Source organism: Triplophysa rosa, linkage group LG25, assembly GCF_024868665.1.
Source record: "Triplophysa rosa linkage group LG25, Trosa_1v2, whole genome shotgun sequence".
Taxonomy (NCBI): domain Eukaryota; kingdom Metazoa; phylum Chordata; class Actinopteri; order Cypriniformes; family Nemacheilidae; genus Triplophysa; species Triplophysa rosa.
This window is the reverse complement of record NC_079914.1, coordinates 14,936,600-14,964,167: the sequence shown is the minus strand read 5'-3', so window position 1 is coordinate 14,964,167 and position 27,568 is coordinate 14,936,600. Positions and strand designations below refer to the sequence as shown.

At 39.9% G+C, this 27,568-nt stretch overlaps 3 protein-coding genes across 3 annotated transcripts; all 3 read right to left on the bottom strand.

Annotated features, from left to right (window-relative positions):
- Positions 1–723: 723 nt before the first annotated feature.
- Positions 724–8,495, bottom strand: rx1 (retinal homeobox gene 1). Its single transcript, XM_057325006.1, has 4 exons — positions 5,460–8,495; positions 4,640–4,994; positions 2,484–2,734; positions 724–2,378 (listed from the first exon to the last, which is right to left on the bottom strand). The coding sequence occupies exons 2-4, from the start codon at positions 4,932–4,934 to the stop codon at positions 1,932–1,934; spliced, it is 993 nt and encodes a 330-aa protein (XP_057180989.1). The 5' UTR covers positions 4,935–4,994; positions 5,460–8,495; the 3' UTR covers positions 724–1,931.
- Positions 8,496–8,528: 33 nt separating this feature from the next.
- matk (megakaryocyte-associated tyrosine kinase) lies at positions 8,529–15,957 on the bottom strand. The gene is made up of 13 exons (XM_057325000.1): positions 15,903–15,957; positions 15,186–15,241; positions 14,998–15,111; positions 14,794–14,909; positions 13,514–13,733; positions 13,155–13,248; positions 13,008–13,073; positions 12,818–12,917; positions 12,141–12,225; positions 11,977–12,050; positions 11,138–11,339; positions 10,973–11,059; positions 8,529–10,868 (listed from the first exon to the last, which is right to left on the bottom strand). Exons 2-13 carry the CDS (start codon positions 15,192–15,194, stop codon positions 10,689–10,691), a joined length of 1,347 nt encoding a protein of 448 aa, XP_057180983.1. The 5' UTR covers positions 15,195–15,241; positions 15,903–15,957; the 3' UTR covers positions 8,529–10,688.
- A 144-nt stretch (positions 15,958–16,101) lies between these two features.
- zfr2 (zinc finger RNA binding protein 2) lies at positions 16,102–27,180 on the bottom strand. The gene is made up of 19 exons (XM_057324979.1): positions 27,069–27,180; positions 26,109–26,355; positions 25,846–25,960; positions 25,541–25,756; positions 25,134–25,453; positions 24,871–25,053; positions 24,563–24,788; positions 23,510–23,673; positions 23,267–23,386; positions 22,941–23,086; positions 22,721–22,847; positions 22,460–22,644; positions 22,207–22,375; positions 21,597–21,744; positions 20,446–20,531; positions 19,240–19,335; positions 19,048–19,159; positions 18,760–18,857; positions 16,102–18,405 (listed from the first exon to the last, which is right to left on the bottom strand). The coding sequence occupies exons 1-19, from the start codon at positions 27,134–27,136 to the stop codon at positions 18,232–18,234; spliced, it is 3,000 nt and encodes a 999-aa protein (XP_057180962.1). The 5' UTR covers positions 27,137–27,180; the 3' UTR covers positions 16,102–18,231.
- Positions 27,181–27,568: the final 388 nt, after the last annotated feature.

The window sequence follows — 27,568 nt, the reverse complement described above, 5'->3', positions numbered from 1 at the left end:
TCGGCATGGGCATTAATCCCTGCCATGAACTCATCCTGGCCTGCAGGAAAAAACCCTAATTGGGGGATTTTCTCCATCATTAACTTTGATGAGCAGAATTCCCGCCCTATGTTCCTGCCTGCGCAATCGCTAATACTTCCTAACTTTTTAGTTTTCAACGTTCTCATAATATAAAGAACAGATTTACAACAGAAAACTGGAACTCGTGTCTGTAACGCTGGTATGAACGCCAACTACTACATGATCAACAGAAATTTTCCTTTTCGCTAAAACGTTTTTCGAATGCAGCTACGAGCAGAAGTCCAGGTGAATGTAAATAGCGTACAAGAGGAAAGAGTCATATTTAGACCCTCTTGCTTTTTTCCTGGCACATGTTTTTTTGGGGTCCATATGGCCCTTGTGGTCCTCCATCTGTCTGAGAGCATTGCTCACACATCATGAATACAGCCGAGCACCATTCACCATTAACATGTGCCTCAACAGGAGCATCAGGAGGCAATTAGGGAAACTGTGGACCACAGGGCCGATACCCCCTCCCGGGCCAGGCTGATTGACTGGAACCTCATCTTCCTAACGGGCTGGCTCGGCGCCACCGGTCAGAAGATAAAGAGGGAATGAAATCCACTGTCTGTCCTATAGCTCTGTCTGCACGTCAGCTAAACATGTGATAAACGTCTAAACAACCTTTCCAAGGAAGGATGAGTCAACAGGAAGCAATTTCTATTTAACTAGATTTGTTTATTCAAAGAACAATAGTGGACACCAGTTTGAGTCAAACATTACTGTATAAACGTCTAAGACACAATACAAACAAAAAGAACCACATTCATAGTTTTTGACAAAATAACGTTGCACAAACATATACAGACATTAAAATGTACCCTTGATTGTCATATTGCTTACTAACTTTGGCTTTTCAACATTGCAAGTCATCTAAATATCACAGATTCAGTTTGTAAACTAATTTTGGGCCACGTGACCCTGTAATAGAGCTGTGAAAAAACTCTGTATATAATTGTATATATCTTTACGTACTTAAACACCTTGAGTAAACTTACAGTATAAATCGTTCAGTTCAATCATACTACAACATTTCATACTCTTTCCCAAAATACTCAGTATTAGTTAAACACAATATGTATCATTCATAATTGGCTACAAAAAGTCTGGCAACTTGAACTGAGTGAGTTTCCTTTTGCAAAAATAACCGGCCAATCCCGTTTGTTTGTTTCTGGGGTGTAAAACAGCTGGTAAAGCAATTTATTTGACCACTACCTGTGTAAAATTGTGACTGTACTTGGATGAGTTGTTCCAAACTTTGAAGGAGTCATGGTAGGGTAACTCCGGCTCTGTTCTGCACCTACAGGAGATGGTTTACAGGCAGGTCATACAAGACCTCTTTTCCCAGACCATCACCTGTGTTCTTCTCCTGCTTTCCTTACACAAGTCTTTTCGATTAAAACAAGGGTTTGTGTAAGAAAATTTCCTGCTGTCCATATTTATGGCTCAGGATATTCACAACCAAAAACATCTAATCCAGATCATCCCAAGAAGGTGTAAATTCATATTTCAGCCACTCTTAGATCAGAGATTGATTTAATTGTGTCATTAATTGCCACTTATGCAATTAGACAATGAACTGAAACCAAGTGTGTTTACAATCAAAACTATAATCAGACAGAATTAGCATGATACTTTCAATCTTTGTGCCTTTTCATTGCTTCAGACACAAGATTGACATCCAGTTGAAAAATAAATAATTGTGGCACGTGACTCATTTAGTGCCCACGTTTCTTGATTCAAACGTTCTCACTGGTACAAGAAAACCATCTCTTACATGCTCAGTCACTCTTCATTAGCCTTCAGCATCATTTAGTCATTCAGCATCATCACCAAGAAACTTGAAGGCCTTCAAAGAACGCTCTATCGTCTCAGCACATTGGTTGCCAGGGCTTGTCCATGGAGTGGATGTGTTCCTTAGCTTTCATCCTCAAAGCAGCGATGCTGGAACTGCGTTGTTCAATGTCCTCCAATGGATATTTGTCAGTGAAGGGAGGGGGGCATTGGTACGGTGGGGGGGGCATAGGCTGCATGCTCTGAGACATCGTTTGGGCTGTGCTCAGGAAACTGTGGTAAGGTTCCCCTGACTGCAATCCTTGTGTGGGACCCATGAATCCTGTAATGTTGTGCACTGGAGTGGCACTGGACAACGGGGAGGTCAGCCAAGGGTCAAGGGGCAGCGAGTTGTTCATGGGCCCAGCGTTGGGGTGCATGGGCGGGCGGTTGAAGGAGAGCATGGGTGAGTCGTGGAGCTTCATGGTGCTGGCATCCATTTTCTCCTGTCGCCTCCATTTGGCTCTGCGGTTCTGGAACCAAACCTGGACAAATGCACACATTGTGAAATAGCAGGCACGTAAGCAATAAGAACCAGTTTGTTTCCAGAGATTGGAAACTGATTATAAAATGCAGAGGTTGAAACACACCTGCACTCGGACCTCTGGCAGGCTAACTTTCATGGCCAGCTCCTCTCGGCTGTAGACGTCGGGATAGTGAGACTTCTCGAAGGATCGCTCCAGTTCATGCAGCTGGTAAGTGGTGAAAGTCGTGCGATTGCGTCTGTGCTTCTTTTTAGGCTGTTCTTCATCTGCAGAGTCTGGAGATTTGCAGTCACTGTCGCAGGACTTCCGCAGGTCACTCAAATCACTCTCACACTTGTTGGAGAACATATCAGCATCTAAAGCCAAAATTCATACACAATCACTGAATTTAGATTTGAGAATTCACAATGGTGTCAACAGTATTGATAGCTCACAGCTTGCTTCTGGCTGGTATTGAACTAGCAATCTTCTTGTTACCAGATCTAATCCTTAACTACTACATAATACAAGTAATAAATTCACATTGCAATACAATTCTGCAGTTACTGATATGATATTTACATTATTTCATAGGTAAACCTATCATGCTTTTGTCCATGTGTAGGTCTGTTGTCACGGATGCTATCTACAGCTTTCACTCAAGGTTTTACATCCCATAATCCAGGCAGAAACAGATGTAGACTGATAATTCCCTGATAGCTTCCACTCAGATCTGGCCCTAATCTACCTAATGGCTTCGTTCAGCTGTACTCAATGCCCTAAACATAAGGTCGACATTTCTGGGAAGAAAACTCTACTTTGGGCAACTTGAGAAGCGCAGTACCAGATTTAGCTAAACAATGCTATCAATGTTAAGGGCATAGGTTTGAATCCCAGAGAAAATAAGTAGGCTGTTCAAACGGCTGCCTTGAATGTGCTGTTGAAAGACAAAAGTTGAATTGTTAATAAACAAAAGTAAACATTTGTGGATTTAAGACGTTGTCGTTGACTGGTAATACAAAGACTACAGGTTCCGTCCCAGATAAGACAGATATCATTGTGTCCTTCAAGCAGGACATGTATCCACAGGTCTGAGGTTCCTGTGGCGACTGTCCTTGCAATCAACTGATTTACTTTGAATGTTGCTGCTAATGAAGATATAACTCTTTGACTACCGACGGCCCTAGTCCACTTCTTACTAGCAAAACAGCAGGTTAAGACATAATGTATACACAACTGAGTCAGAATGCATTTATTACATTTTGTTTTTGTTAACAAATATTATGGGTTAACAAAGCCATCATTAACTGACCACAGATGGAACTCTCACAATGGTGTAGGTCAACACTGATTAGAAAAACATCATGCCACCTGTCAAATATAACACAGTAAAGCATTCAAAAGGATCTTGTCCTGAGTCATGGTAAAAGACACATTGACTCCGGGTCATCCTAGAGGTTTTCTCATCACAGGACTAAGAAGCACAATGGATTATGAGCCCAATAGAAAAAATTGGCACAGAATGGAAAAATGATTATGTCGACATGCGCAGTTGTGCAATCTTGTTTGAGACGGGAGAAGATTACAGGAATTCCACAAGGGGATGAGAACTGGGGATGAGCCCCTTTGCCAAATGGCTTTCTGGTTTGATCGGGCCCTGTAAAGACAATAGGGTCACCTTGACCTTGCCCTAGAAACATCACGTACAGAAGGAAAGTTTGGAATGAAGGACAAATTAAGATTTTGTGGCATGTATAGAGTTTCAGAAGAACTCTTTTCACAATCTATAGCATTCATGAAAACCACACTTGTCCTGCAAACAGAACGTAGGCAACTGTGCTGTTGGTTGTTTAAGTTACGTAAAAGATGCAACTGACTTCCTTCAGGTCTTTTAAGGTGACTCTGGATGCTAATACCCTGGCAAGCTGCCACTAGCACATTAAAATCAACAGGAGGGCTTGACATAAGAACTTGAGTCAGTTCCAGTGTTTTAGTAACCTGGGATCTTGGGTTTTAATGAATATTAAAGTTCTAACTAACCATGAATCTCTCATCATGTAGGCTGATTAAATGCTAAAAACATTATTAACTTGTTGATAGTGCGTGCAAGTCAGACCATTTATACATTTGTCAGATGTTTTCCCTATGTAGCACAGCATTTGACAGTGTTTTCCACAGCATTTTACAGTGAAAATTTAACCCATGACTCTGGCATTGCGACCCAATGATCTAAGGCTACTGATATTGAACAATAACAGACAGTTTGTCCAGTAATGACCTACCATTAAAATCAGGCTGATCGGAGCTGTTCCTAAGTATCGGCAGATGTCCGTAAGGTTGCACCCGCTGGTCCTGCTTACCCGGATCTCCAAGATTCTCTCCTCCAACTTTGTGTGTCACAACGTTGCCTACAGTGTTGATCAAAGGGTCCTGGTCCCTGTTGAAGCCCAGGATGACATCAATGCTGTGGACGCGGGTACCCACCACCACTCCTCCAGCTTTGACCATCTCGTGAAAGTTACTGGGCGAAAGACAAGCATCGTCCACCATGTTCATGGTGTCCAGTGACAAATGCATTGGAATGCCAGGATAGACCTTCCAACAGAGGTGCAGTTGGTCTGATAGAGGAACCCAAGACTGGACAAAACTAAGGAGAGGCTACAATCAATAAAAACAATACATGCATTTGGGCCAAATTTGTTCTTTTAACAAGTTCACAGGTATTTCCTAATGTTGAATACACATGCATTCTTACATCTAGTAATTGTTTGCAACCAACCTTAAATGTATAATTTGAAATATTGATCTAAATTTAGTTAACAAGCTCATTTTAATATAACAAATACCACAGTATGATGCTGCACTACATAATAAAGCACAAAATTGTGTTTTCCATGCATATCATTTTTCATGTTGTTTTATACGTTTACCTATTTTACAAATCTAAAAATAAACATTTGCCAACATTTGGGAAAGCAACATGATTTCATTTGTAATAAATACAATATCCTTAGAACTTAAGTTTAGAGAAACACGATATTTAATTCTTTGTCTAACAATGCAGTCTGTGTTAACAATATTTAAGAGTTTATATGTACATACCTCTAAAGCGAGATGTTCTGAGCCTTCTCCGTCTCCAATCGGTCTTGCATCCACCTGTTTCTCCAGCAGTGGATCACGTTCAGTTGTGGAGCACGTCGTCCTCTGATGTACCCCAAAAAGAGCCACCAAAAAAACTCAATCCCTCTGACTTCAACCCTGTTAATGCATACATCCACACACAGAAGTTCTCTGGGATGGATTCCGCTGCTCTGCGTTCTGTCTTTGCAGAAGGGAAATAACAGCATGGGATTACAGGAGCTCATTAATTGGGACTCTTCCCCCTTAAGAATGATTGACATGCTGTTTCTGCTCAAGTAATTGCACCAAACAGAGCTTGAATTCACCCCATAGGAGACGCGACTAATGAAGACTTCTCTCCTTCTTCCTTCACAGATCTATTGTTTTAAAGACAAAAGGATGACCTGAATTTTTTGGACGCCTTCTTCATTATTGAGCGAAAGAACCGTCACTGGAAGCCTGTTTGTTGATCATTGATGGCTGTTTTTTAAACTACAAGCACTTTCATCCGTGTATATAAAAATTAACTTTGAAACACTTGTTAACTCTTTTAAAAGAAGTTATTCTAAAAATGTTTAAATTATTTTACAGTACTTTACCATTTAAACATTGTTTTGGCTTGCTAACACAAATTTATTAACTGGTTTACATACACAAGAACAATTAAATATTTCTTATTCTTTCCACATAATACAATATTTTGGAAAACTTTACCATATAATATTCTGTTTTTATCCTCAGGCAATCTGACCATTAAATGAGAACATTTGATGAGTTAAACTTTTAAGCTACATACTGTATACACACATACAGTAAAAGACATAAACATGATCATATACTGTACTTATTTGATCTATTGACAATTTAATTGTCAATAGTATTAAATATATTATGGCTTTATTTGTTTTTAACTAGTTGTTAGTAGTGTTGCATTGTGGGTTGAGAAACGAGAGAAAAACTATTTCACTACTGAACCATGAAACTTGATGATTTTTTTCTTTACACTTTTCACATTTCATCTCAAGTTTGTAAAATTAGTAAGGACGTATTTGTTGGCATCCACACTTTAATGACAAACGAAGTCCAGAGAATCTGTTCTAATAAAGAAACAATAAGGGTTGATCTGACCCTAAATGACCGTTAGTACTAATGCAGAGTTGGGACATTAAGTTCATGAAAGGTCAGCTGACCCACAAAGGACTTCTCTGGTGTACAGACACAAGTCTTTGGCATGTCGTCCTGGTACACAGGAGCTGTCTAAGTCCCTGACGGGGTCACAGAGGTACACGACCCAAACATCAGCAACAACTTCAATAAGGCTAAAGACTGGGTTCCTCTGACCTCAAATACACCTGAAGATATTTGCTACAAGTTTTACACAGGATAGCAACCCGCTACAACTTACACATTCTAAATGAAGTATCATCAGGAGATAAATTGTTGAAGATGTTATTAAAATGTCACAACTAATTTGGTGACATCAGAAGTCCAGCCAGGACCAAAAATCTCAATGTTGCCAGACCAGTCAAATAAGAAAGAGTTGGACAGTTTACAGCGTTGATAGAAAATACCTGGAAAGCTGGACACTTCACCGTAAAGGCTAGACTGTTGGTTCTCGCGTGCACGTTCTGTTGACTCACTGGGCATCCGAAAGTACTAATTGCTCTAGCGCAGTGGTTCTCAAACGTTTTCATTGTAAAGCCCCATTGTGTAAAGTGCATCGCTTTATGCCCCCCCTAAATAAAAACGTATCTAGAATTTTAATTAAACCTAAAACATATTCAGTTATGCAATGCTGGAACATCAATTCTTTTGGCTGGTAGGCTTATTTTGCTGATGTTTGATTGCATAAAATCTATGATAAATTTCATTATTTCACAAAATGCCACAAATTCTGTGGCCCCCTGGATCCATCTTGGGGCCCCCATTTTGAAAACCACTGATCTAGCGTTTGTTGGACAAAACACATTGAAAGCCGGATTCTATCCATCCATCCGTCAAAATAAACATCATGCCCGTCTACCCACCCCATCCTCATAATTCCAAAGCAAACTTTGTCATATTTATATCCAGAGCAAAATTCTATGCTTAACGATTGTGGAAGTGTCTTGCATCACCACTCAATGTCTACAGTAAATCTGACTCCTGAAGCAACATTACTTGAGACCCACCACCTCCTGTAACAACTAGCCTGTGTATAAGTCATCTCACGACAGTTTGAGCTCTGCATTTGATGCTGTATTGGATGAGAGACAGCGCAATTATTCCATCCTGTTGATCATTTCCTGAAGCCTCTTGCTTGTTTCCCCATTACGGTAATTGAGTACAAATTGGCTCAGTAGGTGCATCACAGTTATCGAGAGGATTAGATTTATCAGATGACAATGTAAAGCCGGCAGATCCTATTAGACCGAAAGCAGCTAATGTAGAGGAGCTGCTTCAGCTCACTGCAGGAGGAGGAGAAACAGGACAATGGGTAAGATGAGGTCGAACGAGGTGCTGGGCGACATTTCCTATACGGTTATGTGAGAAATGCTCCGTTTAGGTGCGCTTCTGAGGCAATCCCACAATGCACTGCTGAAAGACATCACAATCAATTTACATAAACCTAAAAGCTGTTTTGTCAAGTCGCTAGAATACGAAACCAGAATCTTCGAATGGCTGACGTAGCCTGCACTGCATGTTGCCCTTCCACAAGCCTACGTTCTACTGACATCTTTAGTTTAATCTCTAGATTAGCACGTAAAACCCCCACCCACCAGCCGGGCCAATTCACCCACACAGCCTAATCACCAAACACCAAACATCCATATGGTCTCTTTACATCAGATTATCTGGAAAAAATGTTTGTCGAAAGCTGAAGTCTAGATCAATTCGGAACCTCGTCACTTTCACGTTTTGTCAGTTATGAGTGGGACGCCCATGGGGGAAAGGTTTAAAACTGCACACCTGTGGAATTTAATCCAGTTAAATGATCTGTTTAACCTCTCGACTCTTAAAAGCAGTGTAGCTACAAGCAGTCTCATTTTTGTAGATGCATGAATAATTCACAAATTATTTTTAGATCGGAGTATAATCGATGAGCTACAGGTTGAGCTACACTTAGTTAACTAAACCATAGTTAATTTCTTTTTTCAATGGAGGGGTTGGTTCAGTCCGGATTATTCTTTTCACAGCCTATAGAGAGAACAAGGTTAAACTTTCCTCCTTAACACTTAATCTGATACTCTTAACATGGCTAAAGAAGATATTCTTCTGCTGGCACTGACGTACTTCATCTCCTAATCGGCTGGTTATATCTCACCTGTCATTCAAACAGCTTCTCTCCGCCCCCTTTTTCCACAAGCAGCTCCAGGCACCTCAAACTGACGTCACTAGAAAAAAGTCCACGACAGCGAGAGATAGGCATGCATAGACAAAATACATGCTTACACACACTTCAAACTGAAAGATCTACTTGTCATTTTGTTACCCCAGGGTCAACCAGTAGAGGGAGCCACCGAGTCTCTGATGTGGCGTGCAGTTTTTATAGGATTAAATTAAATCAATTTATTAATGTTTGCTTTCGGACAATGTCCCTCTGTGCTGGACTGTCAGCCTGAAAACCTCTAAATGAATCCAGTTGTAGTGAACCACGTGCTTCCCGAGGATAAAACCAGACTGAACACACCAGTTTAAAGTTAGATTTTGTGATTTGCAGTGGAGGAGCTCGAGGAGAATTCTCATCACGTCAACGTCATCTACGAACTCTTTCCTCCAGTGTCGAGGTCATAGCTTTGTCTTGTGTTATTGACTCATCAAGATCGTTTCCCAAATAACACCCATATAAAAGAATAATTAGAAGTATGTTCACTTTTACGCAGTAAGATGACGGTTCACATACTATTGGCGATTAGAAACACTATTCAAAAGAAAGACAGCGATACACACATTTAAACTCTGCTTTAATAATCATTACATGCATTTATCATTTATCATGCTTTTCATTATAAAACGAAAGTAAGAGTTCCCATTGCTCATACTCAGTGTGGCCTCTTTTTAACTCCATATAACAGCATGACGACATCATTTGGAGCTCCCTAGCAACCACATAGCAACATGCTAAAAACGTCTTTATCTCAGACGTTAGGGTTTATGTAATACACTGTTCAAGTGAATCTTTCATAATTATGAAAATAATTACACATCATCCTCTCTGAGGCTTAAACCACAGAATAAATCTACAGGAGACCGTGGCGATAGAAGGAGAGCGAGATTCAATCTACGGTCTCACGGGTGATGACCGCTAATCTGGATTGAGCAACATAAATACTTTTCCCGTGAGATATCACTGCTAGGCGTCGCTAGCTCTGTGCAGTTCAGCAAAACTTCAACCATACTGTGCTCTCTACCTCATTCAATATAAAGTCTATAACCTGCATTATTAGTGATAGTAATAGTAATTGTTTACCTAAATTAGCGAGCACTAGTCAAATAAAAAACAGGCGAAGATGATTTATGATAGAAAACAACCTCTGGATTTGATATTTCGTGACTTCTTTGCTGGATCTTTGACCTATAACACCACAGCAGATGAAAAGAGGACATTTTCATCTCTGTTTCTGTGCAATTCCTTCCTAATATCAGCGACAACATCCAAATCTCGAGTATTAAGCTTCGCTGTACAATTACAGTACAAAACGAGATATTATCGGAGCGCTAATCCCTAAGATTCCTGATCCCTTGAAATTTTCCCTAAATAATTGATTCTTCTGTTCTGTCCGTATTTCGTTATAAGTAAACAAAATCATCTTTAAAATCAATCACCGACATGAATTAATACATACATGTTTTTACATAAATACTGAATTCACAATACATGCAGTCAGGGTGGTATTTGTTAATCTTGTGTAGGTTTGGTTTTCCGGGATGACGGCAAACAACTGATCCATGTTAACATGTTAAACTTAATTTAATTTTACAGATTAATTTGTGCCAAAACTGTTGAGTGAAGTCAGCCATTTTTCAGCCTTTGGTTAAGTCAAGTGACATCTGAGAATCACTGTGCTATTTTAGGTTATTTAGTATTTCATATGTTATTTCTTTAACAAACAAAAAAATCTCAAACATAAATAAATAAAATGTGTGAATATAAATAGAAAGTTTTACACAATGTTGACTCAGGCACCTGATGAATGGTCACCGTTTACACGTCTGGAAATCGACACTGCATCACGCCTCGTATCTCCCAAACTCTTGCTCAAGTTTGTCTCTCAGTTTGTGAAAGGACGGCCTCTTTTTGGGATCTGTTTCCCAGCAGGACGTCATGATGGTGTAGACGTCGGGCGGACATTCATCAGGCGACTCCATGCGGTAACCCTGATCCACACATTCTCTCACCTCACTCACCGTCTATCAAGAATCAAAGTAATATCGAGTAAAAACTTTAAAATAATGCACCACAAGGTTAGCAAAAAACCTAAAAACATGTTCTGAGCTAGTAAATCAAAACTCACCATCTTTGGGTAAGGCTGCCTCCCGTAGGAGAAGATTTCCCACAGAAGTACTCCATAACTCCATACATCTGAGTGAGTGGTGATTTTCTACAGGAGAAAGAATGAATCACGATGAGGTTTAATGCTAAAAACAGTGTTTCACATCAACTGTGCTGTTCTTCTTACCCTTGTCTTTAAGGCTTCGGGTGCCGTCCACTTCACCGGTAACTTTAAGTTGTCAGGCGTCGTTGAACTGACCTTTGCCACCGCCAGACCGAAGTCACTGACTTTGGCGACCGAGTCTTCGGACACCAGAATGTTGCGGGCGGCGAGATCTCTGTGCAGAAGCTTCTTCGACTCTAGATGTTCCATACCTTCACACACATCTCTGACAAAACCACACAGAAACACGTGAACAACACATCTGTAAAATACAATCTTTTTTAGATTTTAAATGTTATGCAAACAGCAAGATTCTCGAGAAGCCCGTGGAATTATGGGTAAATCCCAATTACGTCCATAACAGATTCCACCATAGTGCTAAAAACATAAAAGGCCGATTACATAAACTATTACTTTACAATTACAATGACACAAACAATTACTTTTTGCAGTTAGTTCTGCTAATATCGACTTTAACACATTTTCTCATTTTTCTCATTTTCAATAATCTGGCATTTCTTTTCCCTTATTTCTACACAGTTTTTCTTATGTCTACTGTCTACTCTAAAATGCAAAATTTTTATTATAATCTAAATTACACACCGCCCGTCCAAAAAAAGTCACACACTCTAATATTCAGTTGGACCGCCTTTAGCTTTGATTACGGCACGCATTCGCTGTTGCATCGATACGCTTATAACCTGGTCATTCAGTATTTTCAGGTAGTCAACGGACCTCATTCTTTGGGCACATAACATTGTTGAACCTAGACTTGACCAACTGCAGCGACCCCAGACCATATTTTTTGGACGGGCAGTGTACAGTATATGTTGAACGTTGAATGTGTATTTGTAAATTCTTACAGCGCAAACCGCAACAGCTGAGTCGCGCTGACAGCCAAACGCCCTCGTGAGCGCAGAAAATTCACCAAATTTCCCTATGACGCACAAACAAAAGTGGCCGTTTGACCAAAACCAGCGTTTGAACATCATTGTTCTTCAAGCATAACATTGAACTGCGGCTGTACCTTTGTCATTAATTCTGTTATGATGTAGAGTCCGTTGTGGAGAATCACTCCTAATAACTGCACGAGATTCTTATGACAGAGGTTTCTGTAAAGCACAAGAGAGATTACGGCCCTGTTCCAAAATCTACTGAGCTGTCTATGTAGGCAGTATTTTAAGGGAATCGACTAAAATGAAAATAAATCCTCTTTTTTATTACTTTAAGGATCCTTTCCAGAGAATGCCAAATGTTGACGTGCTGCATTTTATGCGAATTTGAGTATTGCGCTAATAGCTTAGCATCGTGCTAACATCGAACTCTCCTGAAACTAATTGAGTTTCGAAACTAATTTCGCCTGTATATTTTAACTATATGACTTTATTTTACAGTTTTTATGATGTACCTACTTAACACAATACTGTCAGCTACCTGCTTTAAATATGGGTTATCAGGTATCACGCTGCCTTAAAAGACTGGTGACTATGTAGACAACATACAGATCTAGGTTTTAGAACAAAGCAGGATTTCCAAACCAGGCTTTCCAGTATGCAGCAAACAATGAGGATTATCATGGAGGCTCATATTTGTAGTGATATTAGATAAAATAAATATAATTCTGTTTACAACATTACAGACATCAAACAGGACATGACTGATTTTATCATCATGTAATCTATTCAACGGACAGGAAATGCTCACGTCATGACCGATGTCTCTTCGAGGAAAGCTTGAGCGGTTACATCACATTTGATGTTCTTGATGGCGACCCTCTGCCCTCCGTACTCGCCCTCAAACACAGCTGAAATATCCACACTCTTAGTAACCTGACTCAACACCAACTAGAAATCGTTTCTAATGACAAATAAAGAGAATTAAAAACATACTGTACCTCCAAACTCCCCTTCACCTATGGCCTGTCCTAAAGTCAACTTTGAGAGGTCAAGTAACCAGCCCGCTGTGAATTCAAGATATTTTTTGTGATTAGTTTAATAATTTATTTATTTTGTTGGATCATTTGACGGTGGACAACACTTACATTTCAACAGTTTCGTCTCGGCAGACTTTGCACCATCCTTCTTTTTCGGCTTAAGCAGAACTGTAGCGAGGGCGCCTTTGTTTTTGCTATGAAACTACACGGAGGAAAACTTGTTTTAAAACATTATTATTCACGTGCACACATCACTGCCACGCAGACAGGAAACCTAAATATGTATAAATTTCCTCTTTGAAACTCAAGAATCTGTCTTTAAAAAGTTTGTCGTTCGACACAAAACAAAAATAACAGAGCGGACGAACTGTTATTTCCCTCTTACAAACCACAGGACGTATGCGTCACTGGAAAACTAAGATAAATGAAGAAGCGAAGGTTAAAATAGCCAGAGTGGTTTGACGCACCTCGATCATGTCGATGAGGTTGTAGAAGAACTCTTTATGGTCGATGGTCAGCTTGTTGTCTCGAAAGATGACACGATAGTGAAACACGTTCTGTCTGAAGCAGAGGCAGAGCACGAAATCGCCGGGGTGCCGAATGGACTCGCGAACCAGGAATAGGCCGTCTTCCATGGGCCTAAGTTTGCTGGCAGCCTGCGGGCCTGATATCTTTCCATGAAACCAGCTGAAGAGTCATCAGAGAAGGTTGGGAGACGTTAAAGACATATTGTGTTAAACACCACTTGGGCAAATAACGTGAGATCTATCAATAATAATTCTCCAATAAAGCATTAGTTAATCCCAAAATGAAAATTATTTCCTTATTTATTTATCCTCATGTCATTCCAATTTTCTATGGCTTTTTTTCTTCTGTAGAACACAAAAGAAGATATTTTGAAGATCCTTGATAATCAAACAACACTGACCCTTGTTGACTTCCACTGTATGAACACAAAACCACTGAGACATTTCTCAAAATATCTTCTTTTGTGTACCACAGAAGAAACCCTGATAGCAAACATACATCTGGAAAACATGCATTTGTATGCATTTATATCTGCGAGATTTATTTTTGATGTTTTGATACATCTCCGAGACGTCTGCTGTCAGATGTCATATAGAGATCTAGAAGACGTCTGTAAGATGTTTATAATTCAGTGTATGTAAAACTGCTCTTTCGAAGACGTTTATCTGATCTTTAGCAGACATCTTGCAGGCGTAACTGTGCTAGCTGGGAAGAATCATGGACAAGTTTTAAATGACATGAGGGGGAATAAATGATAACAGTTTTTGTTTCTATTCTTTTATAAGGGCAGAGATTTGCTCTCATGTTGAAATAGCCACGGGTCTTTCCCAAACTCCTGCCTCAAAATTGAAAGTGCGCACTTCTCTTAAAACATTAAAATCTTTAGATTTGTTTTTAATGGAATTATGGGGCCTTTCCAGACCAGTTACCCATAATTCCACATTCTCTCACACTCGCCACGTAATGACTTTTAGCAACACTGATGCGAAATTTGCTCTACCAGTAACAGAGTGTTGACTTACCATTATCAACACCGCAAATATCAGACCTTCAACAGCCTCGCTCTTACAAAGTTTTGATAGAAGTCCGGCCCTGCTAACTATTAATCCAACCACATCCTGACCATCTCTTATGTAACAACAAGAGTCTATTCCTCTTCACTTCTTCAGAGTATTAAAGTAGATTGTGAAAGATAAATGAAGGGTGTTTGTTGACGTACGGCATGAGGCTGAGATTGGGATCTATACGGACGGCCTCTCTCTCTCGCAGGTTGGATGCGGACACCAGGCCTTCTTCTCCGCTCGTGTTGTGCCTCACTTTGCACGCCCCGTTTTTCTAAACAAAAATAAATGTCGGTTACTCAAACGAGTGTGACTTTATTTTGCGTAATATTTAAGGGGGGGGGACAATGTGTTTATTTTACCACTCCTGGCTCCAGGATTGTGAGGACGTCACCTTTGCGATACGCTATTTGGTCCGCTTTAGGTTTACAGTGGTCCTTTTTGGCAACGCAATGCGTACCCGCCGCCCACGTCTTCTACAATGAGATAAACGACAGATGTGAGGTTTGCCAAGTTTTAAATAGATGTTAATGTAAGATGGTTCACTTACCATTGCCATGTCTTGAAATATTGAAGCATGAGCACCTCAGAAGGTTCTTTAGAAACCTGTGTATGATTGATGTACGATTGTAAGACATTATAAAATGCAATGCAGAGTATAAACGAGGGCGGGTGACGTCTAAAACCACTTAACAACAGTATGGTCAATGAGAGTTGTGTAAAATAAAATGTGTCATATTACATTTAAAGGGAGAGTTCACCCAAAAATAAAAATACTTTTAGCGATGAATCATTATCAGGTCATTCCAAACATGAAGAATGTTAATAACCAAACAAAACTGAACTCTATTGCCTTCCATTGTTTAAACACAAAACCACTGAGACATTTCTCAAAATATCTTCTTTTGTGTTTTACTGATGAAATACTCAAATACAGGTTTATAACCACTTGAGGGAGAATAAACAATGACAGAATTTTTATTTTTTGGCGAACCATCCCTTTATAACAAGACCTAAAATGGCCATTTTTCATAGAAATCCGCAAAACTATTTTTAATGACATTGTAGTTTTAAGCACTATAAAACAGATAAAAAAAACACACTCATAAAAGTCCATAAACAGCAAGCCCTATGTTGTACTAACGTGCACTTTTCTAAACCCAGCAACACCTCTGTCTAAAACTCAAGAAGACTTAAATCTTCAACCATAATCATATTCATAATTTTATAACTTACCATAACTTATAACTTTTTAAATTTCACTTACCAGACGTAGAGGGAATGTTGGTTTTGCCGATGACTCTCTTTGTGTGAGGTGTGACCCTCATGAGTCTTTTAAGACATGCGTTTACTTCCTCTTTAAATTGGTTTGCCAGTTTTTTTAAATCCAGCCCACCACAATTTATTACCAAAAGTTGTACATATGAGGCAAAGATACATCAGGACACAAGCAGTCAAAACAGACGTGAAGCAGATATTCAGTGTTTTTATGTCTTTATTTAGTTAAGCAGCACTAGACACATATTCAAATGAAAGATCACACCGTTATTCATAGTCCTACAAACAATAACAAGCACTCAGCGGAAACATTTCAAAAACGCCAGGAAAACGTTCGCAGTACATGTTTAAAAACAACGCATTCAAGCGACGTGAATCAATTCAATTAAATTGCTAACAGCTAAACTAACATCTCGACCGTGCGACACTGTGCGTCTTTCTCAAGAGTTTCCCGTTTATATAAAAAGGTAAGAATAGAGAGGTATTACATTATATTATATTGCAATACGAAGAACCAGAAATTCACCTGCTCGTTTCACACTTCAAGTACTTGAAATCGCTCGACTTTACCTCAGGCACGTGTGAAGAACCACAGACTTTATTCTACAACTCTAAAACAGTAAATCATTACCCTGTCGAAACACCAGCATGTTAATGTGAAATGACAGATTATTCGCCATCCGACTAATCAAATTAAAACAACCAACTATGACGCATAAACTATTTTATATAAATTTCTGTGCACTGTCATCGATTTTTGCTGCGTGATCAGATATAGATCCGATATTTAAACACAAATCCAGTGTAAGGTGAACGATGAAGCACACAAAGTCGAACCATTTTGTGTTGTTCTGACAGCATATTAGTGAAGATTCATTAGTCTACATTCTCACTTAAAACCATTATCGTAAAGATATAATATTATAGTCTTTATTGTACTTGCTCCATAAAGTGTTTGGACAACTTAGCCATGTTTAAAAATCTATATATTTGTTAGCTTTATGCCTGTGGCATACTTCTTTTTAACGAGTACGCGAGCGTAGGCATACACTCAAACACACAGCCTTGCAAAGTATAGTGCTTTCGACTCGTACAAGTACACACGGGTATTGACATTTGCGCATTGCGACATATTGCAATACCTCTCCGGGCCTACAGGGGTCAGGTTTTCTTCTACTACCTAGAATCGATGCTCCCAGGACACTGTTGCCACCTGGTGGTTAAACTAATTACTGCAAGAAATGGAAAGCGCATGTGCGACAAAATTCCGGCGGTGCACGTACGCACGTATTATTCTGATGACGAAATTTGCATCACGCGCACTGTACGTTGTCCCTCGCGTACGCGTAAAAAGGGAACTATACTTCAGCCTTTAGATAACGAAATATCAAAGCAAGTGAAAAAAAAATTCACATTGCTAAAACAACAACTGATGCTGGGTTTTAATATGCTTGTGCTATTTTAAAAAACAAATTATATTTGTTTTGATATTTTGTTATATATTGCAAAGCCTTTTTTAAGTCTGACTTTGGTGTCCAAATACTTTTGAGGCTACTGGTAGTGTATGTGTGGTACATAAAGTTAAATATACTTTTATATTTATATTTGTACACACTTTAATACATTTATCTGTGATCTAATCTTTTAATCTAAAACTTTAGTTAACATTTTTAAATAAAAATAGAACTGAAATTGATGCGACATTCAATACTAGATGTTGGAGGCTATAGATTTGTAATGTAGATCTTTAAAGATGAAATCTAAGGGTTTTGTTTGACAAGTTCGATAATGGCCACACCTCCATCTTCATTAGTTTATAGTTTCTCTTCACATTTTATAACAATAGTAAAGAATAAGTAGGTGTGTAAAATCCTTCGATGAGTTTTCCACACGTGTATTTTTATTATCTTGATGGCTTTTTGTAAACAAAAATAATAAGACTGGCCTATGTTGTTAAAGCTTTTAATTACTTAAGTGCTATTAATATATGAAAGTGCCTAACAGAGCAAAAGTAAGTGTTTTATATTAGATGCTGGTCAGTCGCTGGTCAGTAGCAACGTTTATTCCTAACCCGTCGCTCTGAACTGGAATGCGTCTGGATTCAGCAGCGCTTCAGTCTATTTTCGGCTCTGATGTAATATAGCATGTATTACATCATCCAAAGGGGAACAAGTGCATTTTAACACTGATTTTAAAACGTTCAAAAAAACGGAACTGTCAAGTCTTGTATTTTCCTCCCAGTCTTCCTCTTTGAGTGATATTTATACATATTAAAAGACGTAATAAATTCTGTTATTAGAGATTACGTGACCGCAACCTCACAGGTTGTGAGAATCGTCTCTTTTATCTTTCTTCTCGTCGCCTTCGCCCTCGCCGACATCGCTGCCGTCTCGCAGTCTCTTGCGGTTTCGTGATCCAGGTTTGGAGGCCAGTAAAGAGCTCATGCCGAGAACATTGTGGATCTGACGGAAAGCCAGCAGTCGCAGCGCTTGCTGGAAAGGCAGAGACCTGTTTTCAAAATCTTATCTTTTTTTAAGTTCAAAAAATGGGTACAAATAAGTGAATAATACTCTGTAGCAGGACATTCGTTAAAGCTGCAATTTGTAACTTTTGCCTCTCTATCGCCATCTCTGTTTAAAACATACAATTGCAGTATACTTGACAGACTAATCTTGACGTGGGTTGTCAAATGATGGCAAACTGACACTACCTGCAAAACCATTCCACCCAGCTACAATATATTATTATAAACTCAATAAATTACTTTTTTTTGTTTAGAATTGTTTATTTCTATTAAAAATTTTAAAAGTTAAAAATTGCAGTTTATAGTCATAACCTTCCAGTACCTGTGCACTAGTGGTCACATCTTCTCTGGTTTGTCTTGACATGCTCCCCAAAGCATCTGTTTGACCTTTCTCACACGGGTCAAGAAGACCTGGACCATCTGAGGGTTGCCTTTGTTAGTCAGATCATTTTTTAACCTTTATGCCACATTTACACCTGGTAAAGTCCATTTGACGTCTTGTTTAATTGGATCGCACCACCAGGTTTAAACATATTTGCATCCAATGAAACATTAATACAATAAAAAACTTAAAGCTTATCATATTTTAGAAATGACTATTTCGTCCTACCTGACAGAAGAATCCCACTAGAGATGCATTCGAGAACTCTCCGTAGAGCTTCTCCTGGACTGAGGGGGCCAGACGCACTGCTGATGGCTTTCTCCACCAACAGCTCCAAGGCCTTCAAAAAAGTAAACTACTCAGTCAACATCACCACTTAGGACAATTGTGTGTATCATGGTACTATGACGTATGACTGACCCAGTCTGGCATCTTGCTCCAGGTAGGTACACGCTGGCACAGGTCTCGCAGAACCCGGATGACAATCACGCAGGACTGTAGACCATTTGCACGAGCCTGTGGATCAAACCTGTTAGTACTCAATACTTAAAACGCAAAAAATATGTTACAAAAATGTTAAATAAACATTTAAAACGTAGAAAAAGATACAAAAACTTAAATCAATAATAAGAGTTTGGTTGATTTGAATGGCCAGTAGCTATAACAGTAACTATGTTAGTGTCCACACCAAAGTACGATAATGTTAGATTAGCATTTGATAGATTTTGATTGGCTGAAAATTTCTTATCGTTCATCAGCAAGAAAAATATCGCTCTGAAATGCGAAACAATATTGTTTTTCTACATCTGTATCATTATAGTTTGTGGTGTAAACTCTGCTTGTTTCTAAAATTAATAAAAAATTATAACGTTATAGTTAGCATTATTGTTATTGTGTGAACTGGCCTTAAAGCCTAAAACATAATTTAACGTTAAAGTTTCAGGCCTGAAGTATCACTTTACAAGAAGTCGATACATGTCTTTAACGTTTAGTTATTAGCTTGTAGTGTCATTCAAATGCCGCTCGCAAGATTAAAGGGGTCATATGGCGCGAACACGTGTTTTTCTGTGTCTTTGGTGTGTTATAAGTTGTTCATGCATGTATTAGACACATAAAATTGCAAAAATTAAAGTGTCGGAACAAAAGAGTCATTCTATGTAAAAGCGAATGCTCACCTAGATCTGCCTGAAACGCCTCGTGTAACCACACCCCCACAAATCTACGTCAGTTGGTGGTCTGATTTGACTAAGACCGCCAAAATGTATACGCAAGTAAGGTGGGCGTACCTGTCAGTACAATCGCGTTGGAACCTGATGTTACAAATATGGTAAGAGGCGTTATATTTCGGTCACACGCTTGCAGTATTCGACCAATAACAACGCACTGGTAAACTGGCCAATCATAGCACACCTCGCTTTTCAGAGCCATGAGCTTTGTAAAAACTGCGCGTTTCAGAGAGGCGGGGCAAAGAGGAGATACAAACATGAACGGTATGTGGAAAATACAGCGTTTTTGAACCTTAAATCGTGTTTACACATTACATTACATCTAAAACAAACTATAATATTCATTTTAGCCGTGTCATATGACCCCTTTAAAACTTTCAAATTTCAAAGGCCTTTTTACCTGAAACCATTTAGCATGACGCAAAGACGCTAAATACTCAAGGCACTTCATCCTATTGAGAACATCAGGAGGATTTTTCTGTGGAACTGCAAGAACATACAAGGAAGACTTCAGAAATCAAGAGAAAATAACTGAGGACATCACTTAGTAGTAATATCCTACACAAAACAAAGTGACAACACTTAGAAAAGTGTCACGAGGGGCTTTCCACACATCCATGCTCCTAAAAATGTGGTAATATTTGACCAAGTTATGCAGAAAAGGTAATGGAAAATATTACATTTGTAAGAACTGCTGGGGTCTGTTGATACATGGGGGTCGTATCACCAACATACCCAAACAGATTGAGACATGTGACTGAGCTATTTTAGGATGTGCGAAAGACAATTCGAAAGAAACAGGACTTATTGTTGAAGTGCAAAACCACAACCGCCTTTCACAGAAACCCAAGCTTAGAATTGTCAGTTCTCAAAAACTTTGTGTTCAGACATCAAAACCAAGTTTGGCCACATTCACACTGCAGATAAAAACAGGTGTCACTCCGCATCGGAATACAGAACAGAATTCAATTCAGTTATTTGCGGGAATGACAGCTGCATTCTTGCAGAAAAAAATGAACAGCTTGAATTGTAGGTGTAAAGTAGCGTTCACACCAGGAAATTCACAGGGTTTGGATTTCTAAGCGAGTGGCATCTACATTTTGCAGCAAACTCCCTTATTGAAACCCTTGTGTCATTTCAAACCTGTATGACTTTCTCTCCTCTTCAGAACACAAAAGAAGATATTTCGGAGAATGTTGATAGCCAAACAACCCCATTGACTTCCATTGCATGAACACAACTATAAAAGCGAATGACATATTTACATTCAACCACCCATCAGAATGACAATAACAGTTCAGTGGTTCATTACACATTACACAGTGGTAAAGAAAGGTCAGAGATCCTGTTTTTGATTCCTTTGAAATGCTTTTAAAAGACAATGTGAAGGGCACATAATGGGCTAAAGCAAAAATGGACGACGGGGTATAAAACAGAATGGCCAATTCATTTGATTCAATCATGTTTCTGCTCAGATTAGAGCCGTACTTAGTTTTTTGTAGACAAGGGAACACATACGGTGCTGCGGACGGAAAGCAGGGGTTCTCTAACCTTTCTCCATGTCGGGGTCGGGGTCTTCTCGCATCGCCGCCGACGTAAGCGACACGGTCACCTGCATTTTTGGTTCCTTGCTTGAAAATATCAGGATGTTGGCCTCCTCGGGCTGAACCTGCACCTCATACTGATCTTCAGAAAAGGTCTGCCGGTTAAAAGGACACTGTGCGTTACTACAGAGGAGACGGTGGGCTACATACAAGGGGCTGGGCGTAAAACTGTCCCTTAAAATCCCATTAAAAGTGAACTACAACCAACACTTAACTGGGGAACAATGCATGGGAATTCTGGGTAGGTGTGTGTTACGATATATATTATGATCTATAAATGGGGTCCATATAACTGAAAAGCATGGCCCAGTCTCTCTCTGTAGGTTACAGGTGTCGTAACCAGGCAGTGAAACTAAAGATCAGGACAGAACTACGGCACACAAATTGGGACACATTTATTTGCCGTCAGTAAGCGTCACGGTCACGTTACCCAAAATCCACTTCGCGACTATAGACGGAGGATAGATGCCTCCGAAACTTCCTAGATAAAATCTCACGGCCATTACAGACAAATCTTACATGCGCTTTTTATCTACACGGTTTGTCATAAATCTCACCGCTAGCTGTTTGGGAAGCTGTTCGGCGACGGCTTTCAACAGAGAGACGGCGGGTTTCTTATCCGCCAGCAGAATGAGCTGAACGTTGCGATCGCCGCGCAGCAGGAGACCTTTGGCCAGGATTCCCACGCGCATCACTCCTTTCAGAACACGAGCCTGAGATTCAGCCCTGCGCGACAAACACGCACAAAAAAACAAACGTCCGGCAAGAGTTTAGATTTAATAGTTAGCTGATAACACAAAAAATACTCACTGCTTGTCTTTGTCGTCTACCGCAGACCCATCCGTCTCCAGCAGCGAATCGGAGACCAGTTTGAGAGCGCGTTCAGAATGCGAGACGATTCGCTGAACGGCCTGAAGCTCCTCCTCCACAGGGTAGATAGCCGAGTGTTTGGCCATGATGTGCCGGTCATCGGGAGAGTCGGGTCGCCGTACAGACTTGAAGAGAAATGAGAAAAGATGAATTCATACCATGAACAAGATATTATCATGGTATCATCCACCTCTACCTTACCAGCAGGGGAGGCACGGGCATGCTGGGCCGGCCCATGAGAGGAGGCGGGGCCATCCTGTGTCTCTGCTCCACCCAGTAGATTTGTTCCTCCTCTAATCTTCTCCAGTACAGGTCCTGCTCGTATCTCCTGTAGGACACACAGAAACACAGTGAACCGCCACACCAACAGCGTCCTTCAAACATAGAAAACTGACAATTTAGTCAGCGAATGATCGTTGACCTCATCTCCATGTGCCAGCGCTGCTCGTCCTCCTGTTGTCTCCTGAGCACAGACTTCTGCTTCTGTTTCCTCAGTTTGCCTTCCAGAAGTTTCCTTGCCCGGTTACTGGGTTTGATCTCCACTGGGAGGTCCGGGTTCACTTTTTTCTGTAAAGTATTTAGAAACAAATCAAGGTAACTGGTTTTGTCCAGTTCTATGTGTTTAATACATCTTGAAAAGCAATATTTACAAAGATAAATTACATTACAAATATTTAGGAAACCCAATAAATGTCAAATTAACTCAACTGTGTATTGAGTCACATGATGATGACGATGATGTCATACCTTATACTGTAGGCGATGTCTTCGGCCCTTCAGGTGCATGTCTTTAGCGTTCGGATCGTTAAAACTACATTCACACAGTTTACAGTGGAAGCGAATCACTTTCCCGTCGTCATTTCGAACCTGAACGAAAAATACATATAAATGCATTCGTTTTAAAAATGTGTTTGTAATTTTCTTTTACGTGCTTTTTACGATTTGAGATACCGAATCTCCCCTCCGGGCTCGAGTGACTGAACGTCTCACCTCTTCTATGTAGTCGTGTCCCACAGGCTGAATGTCTCCTTGTGCTTCTGGTCCGTCAGCATCATCATCATCATCATCATCATCATCATCACTCAGAGGGTCCGTCTTGACCGCCGGGGGCTTCAACTCTGACTTTACTGGGACTGGTGCGTATGTTTTACTGCCTGGAGAGAAAGAAACATTTACACAATTTCAGCAGCGATTAGCAAACGCTGATTCACATCCTCATGGAAATGAACGGTTTCATTTGAGGGAAATTATTTGACATTTTCTCAGAGAGACAAAAACATATTACTGCTATAATATAATATAATATAATATACATATAAAACATATTACTGCTCCGGGGGTACGTGTGTTCACTACTCTCTGGATGGGTTAAATGCAGAGGTCACATTTCGTTGCCTTGTACTTGTACATGTGCAATGACAATAAATTGAATCTAAATCTAAAAAAATCTAAATCTAAAGGAAAGGTTTCTCAAATCAAATATTATGAACAAAACGAACAAAGATGGTTTTCTAATGAAATATTTGCACTTAAATGTGAATAAAAATCATCATGATTTGTCAAATTTTAATCACAAATTGTTTTTTTATTGAAGAAAAAAATATAATTATTTTACTTCAAAAAAATATTTATTAAATTACTTTATAAAGTAAAACAATCATATAGTTTTTAAACTGTTTTTTTTTTACATTTTATAAATAGAGCAACAAACATTGTTTTTTATATTTTTTTATAGTAGTAATTTTTATAAAGTAAATGACAAATTTACTTGTCTGAAGGACAACCACATGACAATGCTTAATGTCAAGCCATGTGTCATGAATATCTATGGTCAGTGTGTGGACAGATTGCGACACCTGTTAGCTCATCATGAAGGTAAAATGGCAAAAATAGAAATTGTAATTTTAACATATTTAAAAATAATTCGTATTCCTTTAAATCAGTGAAGCAACACCTAAAAAAGGTTGAAAAACTACAAGTGGGCCTCAAGTCGCAAACTTGACTGAGCGAACACTTTACACAAAATAATTTACGGTGTCTCACCGATGAAGGTGACTTTAGCAGCCGTGGGTTTTTTCGCAGGAGTGCCCGAATGTTTGGAAAGCGGCGTCGCTGGCATCTTCTGCATCACAGCACTAGAGGTGGAAGTCTTCGCCGGGGCTGATGACATTTTGCCAGTAGTCATCGTCACGGCAACAGGGGCAGAGCTCACGAGAACAGGCTCCGTTGATGGAATAGGTTTGCCAAGCTTGGTGTGCAACTTCACCACCTGAGGACAAAACAAAAGAAACGCTTGGCATGCATTTAAACACAAGCAACAGATCACAGAAAATCTATGTTGGCAAATGAACCTTCTGGTGTTTCGATCCTCTTATGTGTGCGGCGTAAGCATCGGCACCGGTGCACGAGACGTCGCACAGTTCACAGCGCAGTTGCGTCTGGACTCCACGAGGTCCGTTAGTCACCTGACTGCCGCTCTTCTGAGCCGCCTCCTTCTTCTTGTGCTTCTGTCCTTCCAGATGTTCTCGATACGTCTGCGGGAAACACCGTAAAGACAACGTGAGGTGAAGCTGAGAAATATCGGCCAAACGTTTTGAGTCGCATAAGTGCTCACCTGTGGACCAGCGCAGCTTATCTTGCAGATGTCGCAGTAGTGCAGCTGCGGTTGCTTGGGTGGACCTTTGGGTTTCTGGATCTTGTTTTGGTGGAACGCCGGCTTCTTGTATGAGTTAACAGAGGTGACAGAGCCCCCGGTGTGGCTCCAGGAGGAGTTGGTGAGCTGTTTGGATTGCGGTTGCACCTGCTGCTGTGGAGGCTGTTGCGGTTGTTGCAGTGGGGGTGGCGGCTGGGGCTGTGGGGGTGCCAGCTGCGCCGGCTGGAAGTATGATGGAGTGGACGTGTAACCGGTAGACTCATAGCTGGAATAGCTTAGACCTGACGGGACAAAAAAAATGCGAAACCGTTGGACCAGGATCACTGGAAGGTATTTTTAGAAGCTGAATGCGGCGGATGCGCTCGTACCGGAGTAAGACGTAGCAACTGTGGAGTTGAAGGAAGAACTGGGGGTGTAAGTGGATATGGGGGTTGGAGTTTGTTGCACGCTGGTTGACGTCGGGTAGATCGTGTAGCTTGAAGACACCGAGCTGGGAGCAGGTGGGGGTTTTAGAGTGGCGACCTGTCTCTGAACGGTGGGTTGGCTGTACGCCGTGCTGGCGGGGCTGTAGACACTTTTAAGCCCTGAAATTGCAAAGACGTTCTTGGTTGAACCAAAACTGTTTTGCCTGAAACTTTGACGACAGATGCTTTAAACAGAAATCCATACACACCCGTCTGGAAGTAAGCCTCTGTTGCAGTTCGCTGCGCGGGTGCGACGCTTGTTTGAAAATACTGCTTGTTCTCGTAAGTGCTGACTGGCGGAGGTCGCCCATAAGTGTAATTCTCCTTATCATATATGGAAACAAGTCATGAAAATCTTCAATCTGTAACTTTTGCCGCCGTCTTTTGTAAAGTTACTTTACATTGTTTCAAGTCACACTGACAATTCCTGTGAAATCATGAATATAAAGATCAAAGACACGTTCATACATACCGGTTCTGTTATAACCTGGTAGGTTTGTGGGGCGGTCGTCGGCTGTGGGGACGGCTCGGGTTGCCGGTAGCCGTAGTTCGGGGGAGGATGGGGCTGGTAAGTGGGATAGGGGGCAGTTGATGGCGGCCGAACGGGTTGGGCGGTGGCTGCAGGGTACGAGGCGGTGACAGCGTGCACCACTCCGGGGGCGGGCTGAATGCTGTAGCTGCCTGTGGTTGGGTGGGAATATGCAGGGGGCGGCTGTGTGCTGCGATTTCATACATACAGTATTTTGAATAAGATCAGTACATACAGTGCTTAAATTATTTTACACGCATATACAAAAATGCATTAAAAAATGGGAAATTACGACATCAAATAAGATGTGTCCAATTCAATTTTACTATATGAAGAGTTTGGTTACAAAATGACATAACTCCGTTTTTAAAATGTTCAAAAATCATGTTTTTTATTGTGCATTCCAATGAATATCAATCAAATTGCAGTTTTTTTTATTAAAGCCATAATTACAACAAAAAAAACAGCTTACTAACACAATAAAACACACAAAAAAACATGATAACATGTCGCTCATGTCAGTACATTTGCATGATTTTGAGGCAGTTAATTGCAAATATACATCTCAATACTTTATTTTAAGAACACAGTTCGTACAGTTTGTCCATTTGTCAAATCTGGCTGCTGAAGCGGAACTAATTTCAGTCAGATTATTTATATTCACAAATAAAACCCTGACGCATTCACTGCTGCATGCATCCTGACTACAAACCACTTTACCGACGCATGTCATGCAAACACACCACAAACATCAATAAATAAACAAGAGTTTACGATTTTTCGAATATCAACACAGACCTCTGGCCTTTATTAACATGACACAGACAATCACGTCTCTGTATATAACACACGCTGTCATGACACACACGTGTTTTTTGTTGTGTGTGTTTGTTTGTGTTGTACCTGTATTGCGGGCCGGCGGCTGCTGCAGCGGCATGTGTGAATCCATAATAATTACTGGCCGCCATCATCGCAACTCCAGCGGCAGCGGCGGTCACGTGAGCAATACGTCACTGAGACGTAAAGGTCATGATGGAGTTCCTTTTTTTAATAAAAGAAATGAATGATTATTTGAATGTAATAATGAAGCAGTAAAGTGAAATGATAAAACAAACACTAAATAATTGAATAAAATACAATATAAAGCAATACATACTAACTAAAAAACACACACAAACTAAAATAGAAAATACAATTAAAATAGAAATACTGCATAATGATGGGGAGCCAAATTACTCAAAATGAAATCAATACATATATGTTTAAATAATTCTGTTTTAATTATTTAAATTACAATTTATTAATTAAAAAATAAATACATTTGAAATAAAAACAAATGAAAGAATAAAATATAAAATTAAAAATACAGAAAGAAATTATTTAAGGCAACTGTAATACAAAAA